A 24,759-nucleotide genomic window follows, 5' to 3' on the forward strand; every position below is an offset into this window, starting at 1 on the left:
GGAAACACCATCAAAGCATTCCTGACAGATGGCCGTCGAGCCTCTGCTTAAAGACCTCTAAAGAAGGAGACTCCACCCCCACACTTCTTGGCAGCAAATTCCACTGCCCAACAGCTCTTACTGTCAGGAAGTTCTTCCTAATGTTGAGGTGGAATCTTCTTTCTTGTAGTTTGAATCCATTGCTCCGTGTCCGCTTCTCTGGAGCAGCAGAAAACAATCTTTCTCCCTCCTCCATATGACATCCTTTCATATATTTGAACATGGCTATCATATCACCACTTAACCTTCTCTTCTCCAGGCTAAACATACCCAGCTCCATACCCTGAGGTCTAGTCGGTTCCAGATCACCCTCTGGCGATGGATTGAAAAACCACAGGGCTGTACAGCTGGGAGCCTGGGGGTCATCCAGTCCAGCCCCGCCAACACGGGTGTCGCTGCTCAAGGTCAGAGCCGAGTGTTGGACTGGGACTTGGGTTTGAATCCTCGCCCTTGGCCAGCGAGCACCTTGGTTGTCCCTCCTTCAGCCCAACCTCCCTCCTTGCAGGGCCACTTTGGGGATTAGACAAGGACCCAGGTTCGAATTCCTGCTTGGCGAGGAAGCGTGGGCCAGCCACCCCCTCCCGGCCTACCTTGCAAGGTTGCCGTAAGGCTAAAAACAGAGGTAAGGGGAGAGCCACGCAAGACGCCTTGAGCTCTTTGCATTAGAGAAAGGGGCAAATAAACGCGATAAAAGGCACAATAAACCCGCCACGAGCTCCAGAATTCAGAGTAGTGACCCACAGAGATTTGCTGGTTCGAGTCCCGTTTTGCCAAAAGGGGGCTGGACTAGATGACCATTGGGGGTACCTTCCCGCCCTTAATTCTGCAATTCATTACAAAACTATGTTTCTTCCGTCTCGCCTTCACGCACGAGTCGGCCGCGGAGGACGGAAATAGCCGTGACGCACCAAACAACTGGCCCCAAAGCCACGTTTTGCATGAACACCTTTTAATTTCATTTTTTTTTAAAGTACCGTACAAAACTTTGCTTTTAAATAATTCTCCCCTCCCTATTTTTTTTAAATCTATGTATCTTACAGTAACAAATCTCAGACACAAATACAATGATCTTCTCGAATGAACTTTCTCGTTTGTTTGAAGCTTCGGCGGGGGCAGTTATAATTAAGAAAAGACCCACTTAAACATCCAAAATTGATGATGGCGGAGGCAGGAAGTGGGGATTTGGGGTGTGTCAAAATGTTATATTGCATATCTGTGTACAACCTAGGAAGGGGAAAAGTTTATTGCAACTGGGGGGGAACTTTTGTAAACGACTATTGAGATGCACACTCGGGTTATAACTTTTTGACTTTCTCCCCTCCTCTCCAAAATACCGATTTCCTGTAGCTTAAAGGGATGAACTTTTGCTTAAAAACACTGAAAAGGGGACTAATTATTTGCCCAAAACGGTCACCCCGAAAGGAAAAGTTGGAGTCAGGTTGCTACGTATAAGTACCCGCACTTTCAAAAACTTCACAGAACAGTTTCAAACTTTTCCCAGCTGCCTGAAACAGCCGAGAACGATTGTTAAATGCTTTACAAATGGATACATCAACCTCTACATTGCCAACTCTTCAAATATTATTATCGGACAGTAACGATAAAAATCGCTTTAATAGTGGCGGAGTTTTTATGCTCAGTCCACGCAGAAAGATTAAGCCACTATAAAGAGGATTAGGGGATCTTTATCAAATAGTAATGTGGAATTGAGATATTGTTTCGATTAACACATATTTTACCTCGATGAATTTATAATTTAAATATTTTATTCACAATGTCTGTTCTGAAATCGTCGGGTCTGTTATGCCTAATAAAGGCTATTGATGGATTGAATAAAAAAAAATCGCCCTGTAAAAGTACAATTCAAGGGTTGTGGGACCTCGATGGTGTTTGCGGCAGAAAACAAAGACAAGCAATAAGGGATGTGCAATGTGCAAAACAATCCACAAGTATTAGAAAGTTTGCAAGCTCCGAAATAGAAAATAAAATAAAATTAGCAAGCTCTATTTTGTCTGTAGCATAACCCGTGCTATGGAAACATTACACAATGCATTTATACAGTCCCTTAGGCAAAAATAGATTTGTTGATTTCGAGAAGTGACCTTTCCCCCAAAGATTTAGAAATGGCAAGACGGCATGTTTTTAGGCAAAAGTTCGACCGACTGAGCTGCGAGGTTGTCAAAAAGTTATAACCCTAGCTCACACACACACACACACATACACACATTTTGTAGGGTGCAAAAATATGGATTTTCTTTTTTTGAGGGGAGGAAGAGAGCATTTCTTGGGGGGGGGGAGAGATCCCAAGGGGTTTCCTGCTAGGAAGACAAAAAGGGTTCGAATCGCGGACCCGAAAAGGTCTGTTGCACACCCAAAACACAACACAAACCATGTTACACAAGGGGGGAGGGGGAGATTTGTAGTGTTCAAATGGCTCTTTTTTGGGGGGGGGGTGAGAAAAAAAGGATTTTGCAAGCCCACCCGCTCCAGGCTTTGGGGTGCAGAGAGCAGACACACTTGGGGCGTGCAAACAAGAACCCCAATTTTAGGAAGGGGAGAGATTGGCTTGTTCCCGTTACCCCCCGTTATCCGCCCCTCTTAGCTTGGGGGGGGGCAACCAATGGCTTTACGCGTAAAGGAGAGAAGGGGTGCTCTGAGGACCCCAAAGGGCACCCCAGATTTTTTCCTGGCACTAGAACCGGGGCGCAGCTGGGTTTCGGGGAGGCGGGAAGCCTCACGGGGGACGCAAAACCCGCGCCCATTTTACAACCGTGGCAAACCGAGGCGGAGACACGGAAGCGAGTGGGAATTATTATTTTTTTGCAGGGGACGTTGGTTAGGATCTATTTCCCTGCTGGTAAAATAACTTGCAAAGTAGGAGCCTAACTTCAGAGCTGGCTGCAATAGGGCTTGTTTTCCTCTTTTTTTGCATATTTAAGAAGAAATGAAAAAAAAAACTCTGCATAGGAGACCCAACACCATTTGGCTCGGGGGGGGGGGAGTGCGGAGGGCTGGGGAGCGGTGTTTAAGTAGAGCGCCCCCCTCCAAAATGAAAATAACCATGCTGTCCCCACGGGAACAGCGAGTACCGAGATTTGTCTCTGCCAAAAAAAGATAAACAGGAAGGATCTGTGCCCGTCCTTCACAGTTAAGGAGTGTTGTTGTTCTTTTTTAGGGGGGGGGGTCGAAAAGCTTTAGGAAAGTCGCTGCTCCGCGCCCCCCCCCCCCAGTGTGGAAAGCATTCCTAGCACCAAAAAGAAAGAAAGAAAGAAGTTGGAAAGGTTAACAGCTCCCAAATGCTGTTGCAAAGGAAAATAATTGATATATATATATATATATATATATTGGGGTGGGGGGCAAAAGGGGGAGGGACTATAGAGAGGGGAAGAGGGGCAGTGGTACAAAGCAGTTTTTCCGGGAGGGTTTTTTTCCCCCTTTGGAGCCACGGTCTTCATCTGGGGGGCAGCGGGAAAATGGGGTACGCCAGGGTGACGTTGAGCGAGTCGTTGTGCTGCACGAGGGAGGTGTGTTTGTAGTGCAAGACCAGTTCCTTGAGCGAGGCGTAGAGGTTGTAGGGCTCCGCGAAGCCAAAGCCCGTGGCCGTCTTGTAGATGACGCAGTGCTTGGTGTCGCCGTCGACCCTGCGGGGCGGGCACAGGAAGGGGAAAGTGTCAGAGGGGGGGGGCGGGATCCCCGAGGAGGCATTCCGGAGAGCTCACGGGGCTCTTAAATTTCGGGGTTGCGGGTCTCAAGCTGTAGGCGGGGGGGGGCTGGTTCGGGGTTGAGATGGATGACCCTCAGGAGCCCCCGGCAACAATTCTATGATTCTCTCTCTCGCACACATCCCCCCTTGGCGCGTTGGTTCTCCTCTCTCTGCAACCGCACAACTTCTCTCTCCGGAAGGACCAGGTGTGCAGCCTGGGAGTCATTTTGGCATAGCTGCCAAGTCTCCCGTTTTCCCCGGGAAACCCCCGTTTTTCCAGCTGCCCCCAGCCGAAAAAACGGATTTTTTGGTTTTTCCCGGTTTATTCAGGCGCAACGGCCATTTTGGAACTGGGCGGAGCATGCTCAGAAGCGACTTTTGATGCTGCTCTGCCCAGTTCCAAAATGGCTGCAGCGCGACTTCTGGTGCGGCGGCCATTTGGGAACGGGGCACAGCAGCATCAAAAGTCGCTTCTGAGCATGCTCCGCCCAGTTCCAAAATGGCGGCAGCGCTACTTTCGGCCTGCTACTTCCGGTCCGGTCCCTTATTTTTCAGAGAGGAACTTGGCAGGTATGCATTTTGGATCCACTTCAATTTATCTGAGAATATTCCATTCTTTTGTTGAAAGTTTGGAGGCGGTTGGAGGGTGGGTGGCGGCTAACAGATTGAGGTTGAATCCTGACAAGACAGAAGCACTGTTTTGGGGGGGACGGGGGGCGGGCAGGTGTGGGGAACTCCTTGGTCCTGAATGGGGTCACTGTGCCCCTGAAAGACCAGGTGCACGGCCTGGGAGTCATTCTGGACTCACAGCTGTCCATGGAGGCGCAGGTCAATTCTGTGTCCAGGGCAGCTGTTTATCAGCTCCATCTGGGACGCAGGATGAGACCCTCCCTGTCCGTACACTGTCTGGCCAGAGTGGTGCATGCTCTGGTTATCTCCCGCTTGGACTCCTGCAATGCACTCTACGTGGGGCTACCTTTGAAGGTGACCCGGAAACTACAACTAATCCAGAATGTGGCAGCTAGACTGGGGACTGGGAGTAGAGACCATGTAACCCTGGTCCTGAAAGACCTTCACTGGCTCCCAGGACGTTTCCGAGCACAATTCAAAGGGTTGGTGCTGACCTTGAAAGCCCTCAATGACCCAGTAGACCTGAAGGAACATCTCCACCCCGGACACTGGGGTCCATGTCCTAAGGGCCTTCTGGTGGTTCCCTCCCTGCGAGAAGTGAGGTTACAGGGAACCAGGCAGAGGGCCTTCTTGGTGGTGGCGCCCTCCCATCAGATGTCAAGGGAATAAACAACTACCTGACTTTTAGAAGACATCTGAAGGTAGTTCTGTTTAGGGAAGTTTTTAATGTTTGATGCGTTATTCTGTTTTTAGTGTTCTGTTGGGAGCTGCCCAGAGTGGCTGGGGAAACCCAGCCGGATGGGCGGGGTATGAATAATAAATCATCATCATCATCATCATCATGCACATGAAATCAGGCACCCCTTTTGCCCTCCGATCAGAAAACCGGAAAAGCCATTAAAAATCAACGCGTTGCAGGGGGTGGGATGGATGACCCTCCGGGGTCCCGCTCCACGACTCCACCATCCCGCAACCGCACTTCTCCCCGGCATGCACGTAATAAAAGCAGGGACCCTTGTCCCCCTTCCCAAACCGGAAAAACAATTAAAAACCAGCGCGTTGCAAGCGGGTTGGGATGGATGACACCCCGGTGTCCTGCCCTGCGCCTCTGCGATCTCGAGACTCACACGACGGAGCAGGCGTAGCACCCTCGCTGGCTGCTCTCCCGGATGAGGAAGGTCCCGTCCCTCTTGCCCGCCAGCATCTCCTCGGCCTGCGTGCGGTTGATCTTGCCCACGTACCAAGTCCGCTCCTCGTGGTGCGGAAGTTCCTCCTCGTCCTCCATCATGGAGTAGTGGCTGCAGGAGGAACAGAAACGTCACGGGCGTTTGCAGCAGGGTGTGGCCAAGCAGGGGGGGGGGCTCTCCTCCGGGCCCAGTTTGGGTGCCCCCGTTCTCCCCGCCTGCCGTTCCCCAGTATCCTGCCTCCGACGGGGGACAGCCTATAGGGGCCGAAAGCTCCCTAGGTCGACGCCGATGGGATATGATGTCGAGATGGCAAAAGACCCCCAGGGAGAATTAAAGAAAGAACCGAAGGAAGAAGACATTCTTCTTCCAAGGATTGAAATGTTTTGTGGACCGTTTGGGGAAAATAATAATATCACGGTTGCGTTAAGAAAAAGAATGGAAAAGTTACAAGGGAACGGTCGTGGTGGTGGGGTGCCCGTTTTTATTCTTGTTTATTTGTGATTATTACTTTGTCAAAATAAAATGAAAGGGAAAGGAAGGATGGAGAAGGCAGGAAAGAAGGAAAGGGAGGGAGGGAGGGAGGGAGGGAGGGAGGGAGGAAAGGAAGAGAAGGAAGAGAAGGAAGAGAAGGAAGGAAGGAAGGAAGGAAGAGAAGGAAGGAAGGAAGGAAGAGAAGGAAGGAAGGAAGGAAGGAGGAAGGAAGAAGGAAGGAGGGAAGGAGAAAAGGAAGAGAAAGAAGGAAGGAAGGAAGGAGGAAAGGAAGAGAAGGAAGAGAAGGAAGAGAAGGAAGGAAGGAAGGAAGGAAGGAAGGAAGGAAGGAAGGAAGGAAGGAAGGAAGGAAGGAAGGAAGGAAGGAAGGAAGGGAATGCAAAACTCCAAAGACTTTGACCCTCTGCAAAACTGAACTGGACAGAGGCAAGGAACAGCCTTCTTGCCATTCACGAAGTGTTAACGTATATATTGTGAATGATGAATGTATTGCGGAAAAATTGCAATGAAGAATAGAAATGAAAGGAAAAGTATAGCAGCTGGTGAGAATTGGGCATTTAGAATAGACGCATTTAACAGGTAAAATTTAAGTGATATATCAGCTTTATAAGGGGATGCTATAATGCAGTGGAAGGGCGGGTGGGAAGTGCGTCGGATACGAGAGATTTGTTTCTGGTGGTTGTTTAAAAAGGATCTGCAAAACTTGGAAAGCTGCAAATAAAATAAACTTACTCCTCCGTCTCGTTCTTGATCCCCAGCCATTCGTTGATCTGCTTCTGCCGGGTCCCCTTTTGGGTCAGCCACCTGGGGGGGGGGGACAAGAAAAAATCAGAACCCCCTCGTAGGACAAGCTTCCACCCGGCGGCGGATTCGAATCTCAGCGGGGTTGCTTTCTCTATCCATTGCGTCCTTCTCCTGCCTTTTTTCCTCCTCCGGGGACCTCAAATCACATGTGTTTCGTCCTCCCGACAACCCTGCGAGGTAGGCTGATCTGAGTGGCCGAGCGGGAGCTCTAACCACTAGGCCGCCGCTTCCTCTACCCTCCCTCCCAAAGTCCTTGGGGCGACGCTCCGCATGCAGATTTCTCTGCAACCTGCAGCTCCGTCGTATTTCAATTCCACAGATTTTCCTAAACGGCCTGGGATTTTTATTATTACTATCCAGAAACGTTAAAGGACGACGTGTGCTCCTCTCGATAAATACATGGAACTCTTTCTCTTGAAATGGCCAAGGATCTAGTCCTCATGGCACTAAGCAAAAACGCCGATTTGCCTCGGAGCGAGGAAACGGCCTGATACCAATACGGATGGAGCTGGGGGTCTTCTGCATGCCAAGCAGGCGTCCTGCCGCTCCTCACCGTCGAAGACAAAGCAAGGCGCTAGTCCTCATCATGGTTATGGGCCAAAAAAAAGAGAGGCTGGTTTGAAGAGGAGGCGCCGCAGGGGGACGAACCCGGGGCTCCCTGAACCAGGTGCTCTAACCACTAGGCAACCGGGGCCGCACCCTCGCACTCACACCAAGTATTGGTCCCGCAGTTTCCGCAGCTGCAGCAGGTCTGGCTTGAGGCTGTTCATGCGCTTGTCAATCTCCCGGTTCTCGGACGCCTGCTGCTTCAGGTCCTCCTCCAGCTGCATCTTGCTGTCGTGGATCTCGGCCACGCGAGACTTCAGCTTCTCCGAGTTCATCAGGATGCTGAGCCAGACCAGGGTGGATGGGTATAAATGATAAAGTCATTTTAAGACAATATATACATTTTTCAAACTCATCCGAAGGTGTCGGGGTGGCTTGCAGAATAACAATAACAATGTTGTATTTAATCTTGTTTTTAAGTTGTGTACCGTGTTTCTCCTAAAATAAGACACGTCTTATATTTATTTTTCCTCCAAAAAAACACAACACGGCTTATTTTCGGGGGATGTCTTATTTTTTCGAGCGGGAGCTGGCAACAGCATGCTGCGCCGAGCCCCGACCCGTTGAGAGCTGGCAGCAGCGCACCGCGCGGGACCCGTTGAGAGCTGGGGAGCAGAAAAATGGCAAGGCTGCCCTTGTAACAAAGCACAATAATACCGTAATACTGCGGAGCTGCGGAGCTCAGTGGGGTTCTGGCCCTCCCATTTGCGTGCTGAGAAGCGGGCTGATCGGGCGCCTCTTCGCTACCGCCGCAGCGCTCAGGGCGCTCGTCCCCAGTCGCCCACGCAGATCCCAGGCTTCACCTGCAGCCGCAGCTGCCTCTCACCAGGCTCTTCGCGTTGCGCTGTGTGCAGCCGCCTCTTGCCGGGGAGCGCAGCGCAGCGCGAAGAGCCTGGTGAGAGGCAGCTGCGGCTGCAGGTGAAGCCCGGGATCTGTGTGGGCGACTGGGGACGAGCGCCCTGAGCGCTGCGGAGATGCTACCCGCCACCCGAGGAGCCGAGAAGGTCCCTGACAAGCGAGGACCGGGAAGGGACGGCACCAAGATACGGGGGGGGGGGGGGCGAGACTACCGGAGCCTTTTGTCCCGATGCGCGGCTGTTACTCAGCTGAGCGCGTGAGGAGAGCGCGGCGGGAAGCGGTTTACCTGCTCCGCCATCCGCCTCGTCCCCCAACACCGAGGACCCGAGGAACCTGCGAAGCCGGAAGCTCGCTGGCAGAGGGGCTAGAACGGCGCCAAGGGGAGGAGGAGGGATTTCCGCTCCCTGCTGCTTAAATACCCGGCTATTGCCGGAGCTCCGTCGCGTGCGCCCGGGGGCGGGGCTTGGGCGCGCATGCGGGAGAAAGGACGTCAAAGCGGCATCTGCCGCGCTGGCCCGAGGCGAAGAAAGCGCAGGCCAAGCGGGGGTTGCTTTGGGGACAATGGAGTTCCATCCACAAATGGGAGGGCAGCCCAGGTTTTTTTGTGGGGGTTTTTAATGTACACACACCCGCTCTCTCAGTGCCATGGGGAATTTCGAAACGAAAATTAGTTGCACGCTTATTTGAAGTTTATTTAAGAGGAATAAATCGGGCGCCTCTTCGCCACCGCCGCAGCGCTCAGGGCGTTCGCCCCCAGTCGCCCACGCAGATCCTGGGCTTCACCTGCAGCCGCAGCTGCCTCTCACCAGGCTCTTCGCGCTGCGCTGCGCTCCCCGAAGCGGCTCCCACCCCCGGCTTATTTTCAGGGGATGTCTTATATTTACTCTACTAATGAAAAGCCTGACATGGCTTATTTTTGAGGACCGTCTTATTTTAGGAGAAACACGGTATTAATCAATTGTTTTATTTTTGGTGTTAGCCACCCTGAGCCTGGTCTTGGCTGGGGAGGGCGGGGTATAAATAAAATTTATTATTATTATTTATTATTAACCAGTGCTTGCACGATAATCAGTATATATATAATGATGATGATGATAATAATAATAATAACCAATGCTTGCAGGATTATTATTATTATTAATCAATGCTTGCAGGGCAATTATTATTATTATTATTATTATTAACAATTACTTGCAGGAAAATCATTATATAATCATCACCACCACCTGTGCTTTTTCCTGGGGGGACGCAGGGGGATGTATACCCCTAAACATTTTGTGAATCTAAGTTTGGCCTCATTGAAGGGCAGTATTTCAATTTGAGTAGGAAAACGAGAGTACCCCTAAACATTTTATAAGAAAAAAAAAGCACTAATAATAATAATAATAATAATAATAATTTATTATAATAATAAATTTATTGAATTTATCTACTGCCCTATACCCTCAGGGCAGTTCACAGAATACAAAACCACAAAATACCTAATAAAAACAAAAAACTTTCCATGACGTTCCAGTAACAGCCTCCTTATAACGCTGCCAATTTATAATGCAATTTACCAATCGTTCAAATACCGAATTATATAATTTAGGTTCCCCCCCCCCACATTGATAGTTTGATATATATTTTTTAAATCCTGTGTTCCGAAATCTTACGAATAATCACTGCCAAGGAAACCCCCCCCATAAAAACTGGAAGGGACCTCTAGCGCCCATCTAGTCCAACCCCCCTGCGAGGTAGGACTCGGCGTTAAGTAGAAAGATCACGAACTCCCTCTGCCCTCCCCCCATAGCTGCCAAGTATCCCGTATCCGCCGGGAAAACCCCTTTTTTCTTACCGTTTCCCGGCGGTCTCCCGTTTGGTGAAAAATCCCGGTATTGTCCCTTAAATTGGCTTCTGCCCGGCGGCCATTTTTCTGGTGCCGCTTTGCCCTTCTATGGGCACTAGAAAATGGCGGCGCCGGCGCCGGAAGTCGCTTTTACGTGTTTCCGGTCATGCGCGGAAGTGACTTCTGGCGCTGGCGCCGCCATTTTTTGGTGCCCATAGAAGGGTGCCGCGCCACCGGGAGGTCATGCACGCGCTGCCGATCCCGGATCTTTACGACTCGGACTTGGCAGCTATGCCTCCCCCCCCCTGCTTGGAGGGAACTCTAGGGGTGTATTTGGGGCACCCGTGGGTGCCTCTCCCCCCAGCTCACCGCTGTATCTCCTTGTCGTTGCCCTCCCTCCGGAAGCGCTCAATGTAGTCGCGGCTGCATTTTTCCTGCGTCTGGCATTGCTCCTCGAAGATCTTGATGGTCTCGTTGAAGGCCTCAATCGCCGTCCTCTTCATTTGCAGCTCCTGGGGGGTGGGGTGGGAGAAAGAAAGAAAGAGGCGGGCGCAGCCAGAGTGAGACCCCCTCGCCAGCCGAGCTCGGAGCCCGCAAGAAACCCCCCCCCCCGCTGGGGCACTTCGCATTCAAGGCAGGCTCCATGAGGACCAGAAAGTTGGATCTGTCCAACTGTGGGTCAGGGGAGCGGACAGCTGCTTGGAATCCAGAAGGTCCCCTTTGGCATTCTGCATTCAAGGGAGCCTCCACGAGGACCAGAAACATGGATTTGTCATTAGGGGCAATGCGCTGCAAATTAACAAGGGAGGGCTGCGGGTCAGGGGTGGTGCAGCTGCTGGGAATGCAGAAGGCCCCCTTGGCACCGCGCATTCAAGCTGGCCTCCCTGAGGACAAGAAACCGAAGTTTGTCATTGGGGCAACGCGCCGCAAATCACAAGGGAAGCACGTCTGGAGCAGGACAGCTGCTTGGAATGCAGAAGGTCCCCTTGGCATTTTCCATTCAAGCCGGCCTCCCTGAGGACCAGAAACTTGAATTTGTCATTAGAGACAAGGCGCCACAAATTCACAAGGGAAGCACATCAGGGGCGGGACAGCTGCTTCGAATGCAGAAGGTCCCCAACAGCATCTCCAGGGCTGGGAACGCCTTCTGCCTGAAAACTTGCGGCTGCCGGCCAGTGTCGACAAAACGGAGCTGGGTGGATCGGTAAGTCTGAACCATGTACAGGTTTCTACATTCCTACTCGCCCGAGACCTTGAGGACTAGCAGCTTGAGTGGGGAACGGCAGGTTTCCCAAGCAGGGCTGGGGATACCGCCGAGACGGGAACCCTGGGCGGCGGCTGCCGGCCCGTGTAGGCATTACCAAGGACGCAAAGCAGCCTCTCGCAGCCTGCTAGTGAGCAGAGTTCACGTTGAGGACTAGAAACTTAAGGTTAAGAGCAACTGCAAGTGAGGCTGCCAGCCAGAGGCAGCTGCCAGCCCGTGTAGGCGATACCAAGGGCACAAGGCTCCTATGGAGCAGAGTTCATAGAATCATAGAGTTGGAAGAGACCACAAGGGCCATCCAGTCCAACCCCCTGCCAAGCAGGACTAGTTCATAACATTGAGGACTAGAAACTTAAGGTTCAGAGTAAGGAAGCTTTGTGGCAGCGGGTCCTGGGGGGGAAAAACTCAGGTCTGGCTCGGCAACGCAAGTGAGGCTGCCTGCCAGAGACAAGCTGGCTTACCTGGGAGGTGCGGGTATATTCCTCGTAGAGGAGATCATACTCCCGGCTCTTGTCCTGGTACTGCTGGTGGTAGACTTTCAGCTGCTCCCCGACGGCCTCCACGCTGTCCTCTTTAACCACTTGGTCCTGCCAAGAAGAAGCGTGACATTGTGGCACCCCCAGAGGTCATCCATCCCAACCCGCCACGACGCAGGAACCTCGGCTCGAGAAACCGAGGCCGGCGGCCCTCCAAACTCTTCCTAATGCTTAGGTGGAATCTTCTTTCTTGTAGTTTGAATCCGTTGCTCCGTGTCCGCTTCTCTGGAGCAGCAGAAAACAACCTTTCTCCCTCCTCTATATGACATCCTTTCATATATTTGAACATGGCTATCATATCACCCCTTAACCTTCTCTTCTCCAGGCTAAACATACCCAGCTCCCTAAGCCGTTCCTCATAAGGCATCGTTTCCAGGCCTTTGACCATTTTGGTTGCCCTCTTCTGGACACGTTCCAGCTGGTCAGTATCCTTCTTGTACTGTGGTGCCCAGAACTGGACACAGTACTCCAGGTGAGGTCTGACCAGAGCAGAATACAGTGGTACTATTACTTCCCTTGATCTAGATGCTATACTCCTATTGATGCAGCCCAGAATTGCATTGGCTTTTTTAGCTGCTGCATCACACTGCTGACTCATGTCAAGTTTGTGGTCTACCAAGACTCCTAGATCCTTTTCACATGTACTGCTCTCAAGCCAGGTGTCTCCCATAGGGCAGTATATAAATTCAATTAACAACAACAACAACAACAACAACAACGGAACCTCCAGCTGCAGGCGCAGTCTACCTGGATTCCTTGTTTTTTGCTGGAAAGTGGCCCGGGTGACCCACCCACCCTTTGGAGGGTGCCCCATAGTTTCTTAGGACCGGGGTCTCCCGCCGTGGGGCACGGACCCCCCACCTCGGACCCCCCCCACCTCACCTGCTGGTATTTGGAGATGGGGTAGAGGAGCCGGGTGTCCAGCTTGGCGTTGTACTGGGCCAGGGACTCGTGGCGGTAGTGGTTGATGAGCTCCACCACCGAGCCGAAGGTCAGCGGCTCCGAAAACCCGTACTTCCCTTCCCGGTGGAAGATCTTGATGAGCTTGTTGTTCCCTCCTTTCCTGCGAGGAGGAAGAGGAGGAGATGGCGGTCAGATTTTGGGCAGAGAGCAGCCAAATACGACAGAGCACAATTCGCACCCGGGACCCGTGTACTAGATAATAGAATTTAATCGGCCAACACGACACTTTCAAGTCAGATGGACTTCCTTCCCATTCCCTTCTCTCTCTCTTTCCTTCCGTCCTTTTAAATATATTTTTATTAAAGAATTCTTAGTTTACAAAAATACATGCACGGTCTTTTTTTTCAGGTCAGTTTCCTTCTTGACAGATAAATGGCCATAATGATATAAAAATGTGATTCTCTAGCATTTTATCTTGTCTCTCGAGCTTTTCAATGCTGTCATTGTTGGGGTGGGTGGGAGGGTGTCTTGGCCAAAATCGTCAAGCTTTTTCCATTTTTTGCAAAATCTCAAAAAGAAGATACGGAGAACATAAAATCTTATTTAGATGTTTTGCAAAGGAAGGCAGTTTGCAAAGGGAAGGCAACATGGGAATCCCGCAAGAAAATAAAATTTCCAGCATTGGGGTTCAGAAAACTGGTTGCCTTGTTCCCCTCCATCAATTTGCCAGATCCTCTTTGGAAGCCAAATGAGCGGCTGTCATGTGGCAGGCAGTTCCGCAGGTTAACAATGTTGTATTTTTTTTCCAAACCCTGGAGGGCAGCTTTCGCCTCTCCCCCCCCCAAAAAACTGGGGGGGCTGGACTCACCTGAGCGTCAGCGTGTATTCGCCCTGGATCTTGCTGGATGCGTCCCGGACCAGGAAGGTCCCGTCGGGTGTGTCCCTGAGCTTCTCGTTCACTTCCTCCCTGGGAGAGACGGGGAAACGGGTGGTTTACTCTTGGCCAAACACCTTTTTTTACTGCTGATTATTTATTTGCATTTATATTTCCCCTCCCCGACTCACGCAAACCAGAACAAGGCAACAAAACAATGCGGAAGACGTGAAATATCGACAGCTGCTATATATAAATGGGGTTGGGATGGATGACCTTTGGGTGCCCTCTAAGAAATCTATATTACAATGCTGCCAATAGAGAAGCCAGGCGTGGGGTTGTTTAAAACGCCACTTTTCTGGAAGGAAAAACAGCTGGGGCTCAGAGCTTGCGAGGTCCTGGAATCTATCCTTCCAAAAGACCCGGGTGCAAATCTCGCCCGAAACTCCGCCTGGGAGTTTATATTGATAAGGTTTGTTCTGACCCTGAGGACTAGCAACTCGCTTAGAGTTTTAGCAAAGGGCCACGGGGCTCGCGGGGCAGAGGAACCGGGTTCGAATTGCGGCAGTGTCTCCGGGCACCCCGCACCCAGAGCCCGACACCCTGTGTCCCGGCTGCTGCCAGTCAGTGCGGGCAATACTGAGAGGGTGGCGAGGGCTTTGCCGACCGGCAGGGACTTTCCTCTAGGCTGCGGGAGAGAGGAAGCGAAAGGGGCAAGCAGCTCTCCCCCCCCCAACCCCAGGAAAAAAGAGGAAACTGCCCATGTACAAAGTTCCCCTTTCCAAGAAAGCAGAGGCGCAGGGAGGTTAGATAGCGGATGGCCGGTCCCCCTGCCAGCTTCCTGGGAACATACGGAACTCGGAACATTAGAATATTGTTGAAATAGTGCATTTATTTTAGTAACGCAATTTAAAAGGTGAAACCAATATATGAGACAGATGCATGACATGCAAAGCAAGATATTTCAAGCCTTTATTTGTTGTCATTGTCATTATATGTCATTAGGCGGGTCAATTATAAATGGAATGTAAATAATGAAATGTCGTAGCGATGTTTATTTTTGTATTAAGGTAACTATTTGTTTTATTACTGTGGAATTTCCAAAAGAAAGCATTTGTAAATATATATATATATATATATAATAAGTTGCATTACTTAAATAAATGCACTTTTCAACAATATTCTAATTTTCCGAGTTTCACCTGTATATATATATATTTATGCATTGGTTTTTACATTGCTCTGTCCTGTGATCCCGCCCTGAGACCTCTGGGCATAGGGCAGTATATAAATTCAATTAACAACAACAACAACAACAACAATGGAACCTCCAGCTGCAGGCGCAGTCTACCTGGATTCCTTGTTTTTGGCTGGAAACTGGCCCGGGTGACCCACCCACCCTTTGGAGGGTGCCCCATAGTTTCTTAGGAGCGGGGTATTCGACGATATTCTAATTTTCCAAGTTTCACCTGTACAATAATACCATTCCCCCCCCCCCAGCTGCCCGTTACCTGGAAATGTCGCCCCAATACCACTCTGCGTCCTGGAGGGTTGTGCCGTTCCCGTTGGCCAGGGGGGCTGGGGTCGCCGGTTTTGGTTTGGGGGGTTTGGGGGGCAGAGCTGGAAAGAGAAAGTGGGAATGGGGGGGGGTTTAAGGGAATGCTGGGACTTTCATGGACCATTTCCTGCCCTCCCCACCCCTCCACCTTGGAGGGGAGGCAGCAAAGAAGGGAATGAAATGAAATAAAAGTAAATAAAAGAATTAAAAGTAAATCAAATAAAAGCACATAAAATAAAAAGAATAATCATTAAAAGGAGTAAATTCCCCCCCCCCATCTAGCCCCACGGACGGCATCTGAAGACCATTGCCGCCCCGCCCCCCCCTGCCCCCACAGCTGGAAGGCAGGAAAAAAACCAAGATAAAATAAAAGTAAATAAATTAAATTAAAAGTACATAAAAAAGCAAAGTCTCCCCCGCCCTCTAGCCCCACTGAAAACCATTTCCTCCCCTTCCCCCCGCTCTAAGGTAGCCGAAAATCAATCAATTAATTAAGAAATAAAATAAACAAAACGAAAGTAAATAAAAAACAAAAGCAAATAAAATGAACGTAAATGGAAAAGTAAAGTAAAATAAGACACCCGTAAATGTTTCCATGGAGGAAACTCGCCTTCACTTTGAAGCAGGTTGGGCTAGATGACCGCTGGGCGACCCCCTTCCAACTCGACGGATCTATGGAAAGGCGGGTAACTGCCGCCCCCTATTCTGCCCCTGCCCACGCAGCCCCCAAGATCCGAACCCGCTCCCCCGCCGCCACTCGCACCCGCAACTAGGTCCCGATCCCTACCTGGCGGGGGCAGCTCGGCTTCAGGGTCTTTCACCTCCAGGAGGAGCTCCAGGAAAAGGGCGGAGAAATCCGGGGTCCCTTCGGCACTGGGGGGGGGGCAGAAAAGACCCCCGGGTTACCCCCTTAATCCACACACACTGAATCCAGAGAAAGAAAGCTGGTTTTTTTCATGACAAAAATGTATCATTTCATTCAGTATATATATAGGCGTGAAAAGACCCCATTATTAGCTGGGGGAACCCAGCCAGATGTGGGGTGTTTCAATAATAAGATTTATTATTATTATTATTAATTGAATTTATTAAGCGCCCTCTACCCAGAGGTCTCCGGGGGGAATAAAATAGAATGAAGCAGATTAAAAGAAAACAGATCACAAAAAAACCACTATTAGCTGGGGAAAACCAGCTAGATGTGCAGAGTATCAATAATGAGATTATTATTATTATTATTATTAATTATTATTAATTTAACAGGACTGTGGGCTCAACTCTGGTTCCATTTGCAAAATCCCTAGAAGCCTTTATTATCATTATTTGCTAAATAATTCCTAAGTAATGAAACATTATTATTATTATTATTACAGTGGTACCTCGGTTTACGACGACGATCCGTTCCGGGGAGCCAGTCTGTCGCTCCCCAAAGGCATGCTCCTGCGCGTGCACGAAGTGCTGATATTATTATTATTATTATTATTATTATTATTATTAGGATTTATAAAGCGCCCTCTACCTGGAGGTCTCAGGGCGAAATAAAATAAGAACGAAGCAGATGAAAAGAGAAGAGATCCCAGGTTCAGGGGCTGACCCACCTGGCGGCTGGCGCCCCCCGCAGGACCAGGCCCCCGAAGACCTCCCCCAGGGCCCGGGGCCCCAGACCGTTGCTCTCGGCTTGCTCCGCCACCTTGGCCCAATGGCGCAGGAGGAACTGCAGCGTCAGAAGGTGAGCCAGGGGCATCGCCGGCGGCGCCAGGAGAGACAGGAGATGCTGCCGGCCAGAGTCCGCCTGGGAGGCGTCTGCAAAAAGGGAAGGAAGGGGTTAATTTCAAAAGAGAGAAAGAGAAGAAAAAGATTCGGGGGGGCTCAAGGGAACCCCAGTCCTGGGCATCATGCGGGTGCCAATGCGTGTCTGCAGCCGCCCCAGGAGAATTAAGGCACTCTGCACATGCTCGGTGGCACTACGGTGGTACCTTGGTTCCCAAACTTACCGTGTTTTTTCCGTGTATACGACTAGTTTCCACCCCTAAAAAATAATGTCCAAAATTGGGGGTATGTGTGTCTTATACACGGATAGATCCCCCCCATTTCCTTAAATCAGTCCCCCAAAATAGGGGGTGTCTTATACATGGGGGCGTCTTATAGATGGGAAAATGCGGTAATCCGTTCCGGAAGTCCGTTCCAAAACCGAGGCGTGCTTCTTTCCCATGCAAAACGGATTAATCCATTCCAGACTTTTAAAAACAACCCCACAAACAGCCATTTAATGTGAATTTTCCTATCTAACCAGACCAGACTTCCGAAATGTTTGGAAACCGAGGTGCAGCTTCTGATTGGCGCAGGTGCCAATTTTCATTTTTATCATCTACAACACTATCTTATTTATTTTATAGTACAGTGCACTGTGTCTTGCTTTCATTTTATGGATCAATGGTCTCGTTAGATAGTAAAATACTCATGTTGAATTGCTGTTTTAGGGGTTGTTTTCAAAAGTCTGGAACGGATTAATCCGTTTTGCATTGCTTTCTATATGAAAGCGCGCCTTGGTTTTGGAACGGATTAAGTTTGAGAACTAAGGGACCACTGTGTGTGTGTGTGTGTGTGTACAGACACACACACAACCCCTAAAATGTTTGTGAAATGGAAAACGAGGCTCTGCCGCCCGTCTCACCCTGGAGGACGCGCAGGATTTCGCACCCGAGGCCGGGCGGGACCACCGGGGTGGGCAGGTCTTGCAGGAACCCCTTGAGAGCTTCTCCGAGAGATGAGACATCGAAGGCGTCCAAGTCGCCAGATGTGGCCCAGTCTTGGGGGGGGGGGGGAGAAAACAACAACAACAACAACAACAATTTATTATTTATACCCAGCCCATTTGGTGTAAGGTTATGCACAAAGTGGGGCTTTATTTCCCCCCCCCCAAAAAAATCATCATCAGGAAAGGATGCTGCCAAACATCCGGGTTCCCCCAGGACATCAAAAATTGGGGGGGGGTGTGTGCAAATCGGCAACCCATTTTGGAACCAAAGTTTGCATGGAAAGTTCCATTTTCCCCCCAAAGACGTTGGCCTCAAAATAAAAGCAGATAGGTTTCCCCGGGGCTTTCGCTTTTCTCGCATGCGGTTTTTATTAAGTTTCCTATTTCACAATTTAAAATATTCCTTGCACAACCTGAAAAGGACTTCTCTTTCCATGGTTCGTTTTGTGCAAAGTAAATCCTGCACATTTTGCACCAACTTAAACTGTTCGGATTTCCTGCATTGTGTCCGCCAAAACTCGTATTCGCTTTTTTTAAACCGGCCTTTGCTCAGACCAGGAGGCCTAGAAACTTGGCTTGCCGTTGCAGAACGCAATGCATGAGTCAGGATTTTCCTCGGTTGCAAACGGCACAAAATGCCGCCCCTTCCTTGGCAAGAAGTCAAATATTTGTGCTTTTGGATGCTGAAATAATAATAATAATAATAATAATAATAATAATAATAATAATAATAATTCCCCTCTAAAATACAATTGCACCCGAGCCCATCACTCACCAACTCCCAGCCGTAGCTCTGAGCAGGGGGTCCGATAGAGAGATTTACTGTCCAGCCCTGCGGGGAAAACACGCAGCCGGTCAACGTGGGGGTCTCGAGGGGCGCGTGACCCCCAGCGCAACCCACGTCAAAACACTTACTACTCTCCACGGAAAGAAGAAATAAATTAAAAACCTTTCCTTTAAAATGCTCCCCCTGGGTTCGCCATCAACCCCTTGTTCAACTTAATAATAATAATAATAATAATAATAATAATAATAATAGTTATTATTATTATTATTAATTTATAACCTGCCCACCTGGCTGTAATAATAATAATAAATTTATAACCTGCCCACCTGGCTGTAAAAATAATAATAGTAATAATAATAATAATAATAATAATAATAATAATAATAATAAATTTATAACCTGCCCATCTGGCTATAAAACAATAATAATATTAACATTAATAATAATAGTAATAATTTATAAACTGCCCACCTGGCTGTAACAACAACAACAACAACAACAACAACAACAACAACAACAACAACAACAACAACAATTTATTGGCGTCCTGTCCCTTTTCCAGACCGGGAGTCGAGGCGTCCCTTTGAAACCCCACAAGTGAAATGTGTGTGTGTGTTTTTAAAGGGCTAAAAACATACGGAAAGGGAAAGAGAATGGAATGATAGACCCTCCCCAAATTCACTAAAAGCCCTTGAGGTCTCTTCCAACTCTCTGATTCTATGATTCATGAGGACTAGCGCCCTGCCAAAAAAGGAAAACACACAGGCAGAGAACAAGGAGCTTTGGCAAAGGACACCCCCAAAACCCGCCTCCCCGGACACCGGCTGACCCCTCCCCCCAAAAAATACGCCCTCCAGCCCCCCCGTTTTGCTCACCTTTCTTCTCAATGGCATCCACCAGCCTGCACAGCAGGGGCGGCGCGATCTCAGGGGGAGCAAACTGCTCGGAGAGTTCGGGGAGCGCCAACGCTGGGCAAAGAGAAATTGGGGGGGGGAGCAAAGGGAATTTGGGAATGGCGAGAGAGAGAAAGAGAGAAGCCATGAATTGGATGGGACCCCCAGCGGTCCTCTAGACCAGGCACCCCCAAACTTCGGCCCTCCCGATGTTTTGGCCTACAACTCCCATGATCCCTAGCTAACAGGACCAGTGGTCGGGGAAGATGGGAATTGTAGTCCACAACATCTGGAGGGCCGAAGTTTGGGGGTGCCTGGACTAGACAGGGGACAGCGGTCTCTTCTCCAAAGGGGTCTCACCCCAAACCCCCTCTTTGTCCCCACAGAAAACAGAGATGGTTTGGGGCGTGAATGTTTCCTCCGAAAATTCGGTTTATGGCGAAAAGTACAAAAACATTAAAATGTAAAATATTATGTGTGAAATACTAAATGTAAAAATATAAAAATGTTTATAGATATTATATATATAAACACACATATACATACATATAGCAAAATTTTAACCTGAAAAACCAAATAAACAAATTATATATATATATATATATATATATATATATATATATATGCATATGCAATACCTATAGATTAGATAAATATATAGGGATTTTAAATTGTTCGTTCTTAAAAAGAATACCATTTCCCCCTTTTCTTCCCCTCCTCTTTTCACATTCCCGTTTTCCATTTCTACCCTGCGACGTTTGAAAGACTTGATAATAATTAAGACGTCAAAAACATTGCCATCACAGGGCAACGACTGGTACACAACTCGGTGCTGCCTACACGGGCTGGCAGCAGCAGCTGCTCTCTGGGGATGCCACCAGCCCTAAACAGAGAGGCTGCTCGCGGGGACGGAGCCCGGGAGACCTTCTGCACCCCAAGCAGGCACCCCGTCCCTTCCCCTGCTCTGCAGCCCTCCCAGCCGCTCGTCGTGCTCGTCATCCCCGCACCTCACCCGGTTCCTCTTGGAAGTGCGCCAGTCCTAAACGGAGAGGCTGCCCGCGGGGACGGAGCCCGGGAGACCTTCTGCACCCCAAGCGGGCGCCCCGCCCCTTCCCCAGCTCTGCCGGCCTCCCGGCCGCTCGCTGCGCTCGTCATCCCCGCACCTCACCTGGCTCCTCTTGGACGTGCGACGCCGGGGCGGCCGGCAGGGGCCTGATCCCCCGGGGGCGGTGGGGCGGCAGGGCGATCTTGACCGGCCCCACGTATTCCACGTAGGTCCCCGGGAAATCACCCTTCTGCTTGGTCCGTTCGTTGACCCCCAATATCCAGCCGATCTGGTTGGGGGTCTGCTCATCGCCCTCCTTGAACCCCAGCGCCTGCAGCGCCCCCTTGCTGACCACCAGAGTGTCCCCGGGCAGCAGGTCGATGTCGGCCTCCCGCTCCTTGCGGTACGGGTACAAGGCCCGGTACTGGAAGCCGTCGGCGCTCCCCATGCTTTCCGGAGGCGGGGAGGAGCGAGTGGAGGAAAGCGCGCTGCGGAGGGACGAGGAACAGCTCCCCTCTCCCTCGCCGCTACGCTTCCAGGGGGCTCCGCATGGGTTGGCGGGGGTTTAGGGGGTGGGCGAAGCGAGGAGGCGCCGGGCGGCGTCCGTGGGGCTGGCGCGCCAGGCCACCCCCTTAAGTACAGCCGCGCTCCCGCAACTTGAACCCGCGACTCAGCCACACAATGGAGCAGAGGGAGGGAGCGACCAGCATAATCCGGGACGGCGGGGGAGGCGGCGAGAAAGCAGGGTTTTTCTGGGGAGGAGGCAGGCGTTTCCGATGTGCAGGATGGGGACCCTGGAAAAGCAGCGGGGAGGAAAGCAGAGAGAGAAAATAATAAACAGTAATGATAATAATAATAATCACAAAAACGGCTCTCTGGCTCCTCCTTCCTCCCCAAACCCTGGCCCCGATCCAGGAGCAGCAGCACCCATGGGTGGGCGCGATTCCCGCCTCCTCTCCCAAGCTGCCCCCACCCTACCCCGCTTTTCCAACACCCCCCCAAATTCTGCTTACTTAAAAAATAAAATTGAGATTTAAGGCTCTCTCCCGCCCCACATCCTTTCCCATCTTCGGTTTTTTTTGGGGGGGGGCAGGACCCTGGCTCTTTCCCCAGAGGAAGGCAAATGGGCCTGGAGGCAAGAGTCAGGTTTGCTGGAATTGGGTGGGAAGAGAGGAAATGTGCGTCTGAGAAGGGGTTCCGCGGGTCATCCAGTCTGACCCCGCGGCAATGCCTCTCGCTGAGGACTAGGACCTTGAAAGCGCACTAACAAAGCAGGATTTTCAAATTAATTTTTGTTTCGCTTCGTTTTAAATACCTCCATACGTATAGGGAAGCTTTTAATATTTGACGGGTTGTTGTATTTTAATATTTTGCTGGAAGCCGCAGAGAGTGGCAGGGGAAACCTAGCCGGATGGGCGGGGTAGAAATAATAAATTATTATTATTACGTCTTCGTTTCTTAATTTAACCCTTTAACATCGTTTTGTATCATTTCTGATATTTTATGCAAAGCTGCTCTTTTTATCGATTATAGATGGGCGGTTGTTTATTGCAACAAGCATCAACTGTCTAATTAATTACTCGCTGGCGTTTAATTTTAGCTATTGGATTCTATTGCATGATTGCATATTGCTTTCTTTGGTATAAGTTGTTTATTTTAAGGTCGTCACCAGTATATATAAGAGTGTGTGTGCGCGCGCCAATTGTTATTATTAATGTAATTGTAATTATTAACTATTATTATTGATTGATTATTAATATTATTACATAATTAATGTTATTAATAATGTTTGAGTTTTCATTGGGCGGGGTATATAATAATAATGATGATGATGATGATGTAGGCCTCCAAATTTGAGAGGGGGATCAGAGCCCCGAGTTCAGGTTCCCGGCTTGGCCCCCAAGCAAAATAGCCTTCTCCTGCTCTCCACACCATTCTAAGGTAGACTGGCTCTGTCCATGGAGGCTCCACACGGGAACCAGAATAAATCTACAAAGAATTGTGCCCACGGTCAACAGCACCCCAAGGAAGGAAACAAAAAGGGTCTATTGTCTCCTGCTGGGGCCTCACAGGGAAAGCTTTTATTTTACAGTATTTATAAACATAAAAATACACACATACATATACACACAAACTGTGTATATATCCTCATTATATATGCAATTTTGGCAACTTAAAAAATAAAGTTCATTTTTTTATTTTTTTAAAAAGAAATTAAAACAAGAGAGATTTCCTCTTCCTCCTCCTTTCCCCTGGGGAGGGAATGCAAAGGAAATGTAGTGGGGTTTGGAGGGACAGAATGGGCTGCAATGGACAGATTGCCCACACCCCCTTGGAAAAACCTTTGTTACAAAACTTGCAAGCGCCCCGATTCTGATCGCTGATCATTAGAATTAGCAGTAAGAAAAGCTCAAGATGCTTTGGGGGGGGAGGAATGCACTAAAGAGGGACACCCCCCCCAAAAGGGAAATATCCACATGGGAGGAGACTTGCAAGAAATTGTATATATTTATATATGCGGCAACATTCCTGGCTGCAAACACCCCCGCCCCCCCAAAAATGGGCCTTCGTTTATAACACACACCACACACCCCCCAAAAGTGAAAAATGCAAATGGGAAGGAGTTCTAAGATCTCCAAATTCTATATATGCAGCAGCTTTTTATTAACCACCCCCCCCCAAGAAGAGTGACTGCTGCTTACGTCTCCCCCCCTTAAAATGCTTCATTTTTAAACTAACCCCCCAAGAAGCAATAGAGTTGTGCAAAATGCAAGCGACGGTTTGCAGCGATTGCTATTTTTTTTAATAAAAAGTGTCTCCCCTTAACATTTTTGCATGCCACAAATCCCACCCCCACCCCCCTAAAAAAATAAAAATAAAATTGCAATGCTATTTTTTGCATTGGGTTTGCAATGGGGCTGAGCTCTGGGGAGGGGGTGCAATTCAATGCAATGTAATGCAATATGCCCCCCCCCCGCAAAAATAAAGCACCCACTTGGGGGGCACCCGGCCTGCACCCACCTCTCTCCCGCGGAGCAGCGATTCAGCCCTGCCCAGCGCCGCGGCGGCCAGCTTCTCTCGGCGGAAAGCCCCGGGAGAGGCGGGAATGGCCGAGAGGCGGCGGAAAGGCACGAGCTGCGCCGAGCGGAGCCGAAGGGGCTCTGAGGGAAAGAGACTAGGCGCTTTTGTGGGAGAAGCAACACGGCGGGGTTCTTTTCGGCCTGATCTATATTTCTTTCTATTATTATTATTATTAAAAATGAATTCATTGCTGCTTTTTTCGGGTGGCGGGGAATCGTGTGCATTTACTGTATTTACTTTCCCCGATTTGAACTATAAAATGGTGTTTTTTTCCGAGTCAAAAGTCTTTTTTCTTTTGGAAAAAAGCACTGATCATAATTATTATTGATTATTATTCATTTTATTTCTACCCTTTATATTTATTATTACTGCCATGCAGGAAACATTTGCTTATTTATTCATTTCCTTGGTTCTTTCTTTGAAATCCTGCTTTTCCTCCAAGATCAAAGCAGCACAAACATATTGGGCGAACTCTTAGAGAGAGTGGCTGCACCACCGGGCGGGCAGCCTTTGCAATGTGGTCCAAATTAAAATATGCAAATTTAGGAAGTAAATAACAATACAAATTTAATAAGCAACACGAAATCAATAAGCAAAACCCAATAGTCATATGATGGGACGGGGAGAGTGTTCACATACGACCGGAATTCATGCTGCTTTGCTTTAGCTCTTTTCCTCTTCGGGCTTCTCTCTGTACGAAGAAGCCCGAACGCCGGGGCGGAAGTGACGCGCGCGGAGGGTTCCGGAAAGAGACGAGAGCGCCCGAGCCGGGAAGGAAGAAACCGCAGCGAGCGCTCTCTGGTGCCCTCGGACGACGGAAAGAGCCGAGCATTGTCGACAAGCTACGGAACTAGCCGAGGCCTCAAAGCGAGTCCGTCCAGGAAAGGCCGAGCGCTTGCGGTGACGTCATCGAATGTTC

The 24,759-nt window shown here is 49.6% G+C and overlaps 1 protein-coding gene across 1 annotated transcript; it reads right to left on the reverse strand.

Annotated features, from left to right (window-relative positions):
- Positions 1 to 967: 967 nt before the first annotated feature.
- Positions 968 to 23,892, reverse strand: PIK3R2 (phosphoinositide-3-kinase regulatory subunit 2). The gene is made up of 16 exons (XM_088671272.1): positions 23,781 to 23,892; positions 20,883 to 21,553; positions 19,697 to 19,789; positions 18,810 to 18,866; positions 17,951 to 18,085; positions 16,875 to 17,079; positions 16,067 to 16,152; positions 15,233 to 15,341; positions 13,716 to 13,814; positions 12,827 to 13,007; positions 11,870 to 11,995; positions 10,514 to 10,656; positions 7,564 to 7,740; positions 6,781 to 6,852; positions 5,500 to 5,670; positions 968 to 3,680 (listed from the first exon to the last, which is right to left on the reverse strand). The coding sequence occupies exons 2-16, from the start codon at positions 21,205 to 21,207 to the stop codon at positions 3,491 to 3,493; spliced, it is 2,169 nt and encodes a 722-aa protein (XP_088527398.1). The 5' UTR covers positions 21,208 to 21,553; positions 23,781 to 23,892; the 3' UTR covers positions 968 to 3,490.
- Between the last annotated feature and the right edge of the window lie 867 nt (positions 23,893 to 24,759).

Source organism: Zootoca vivipara, chromosome 6, assembly GCF_965207765.1.
Source record: "Zootoca vivipara chromosome 6, rZooViv2.hap1.1, whole genome shotgun sequence".
NCBI classification, from domain to species: domain Eukaryota; kingdom Metazoa; phylum Chordata; class Lepidosauria; order Squamata; family Lacertidae; genus Zootoca; species Zootoca vivipara.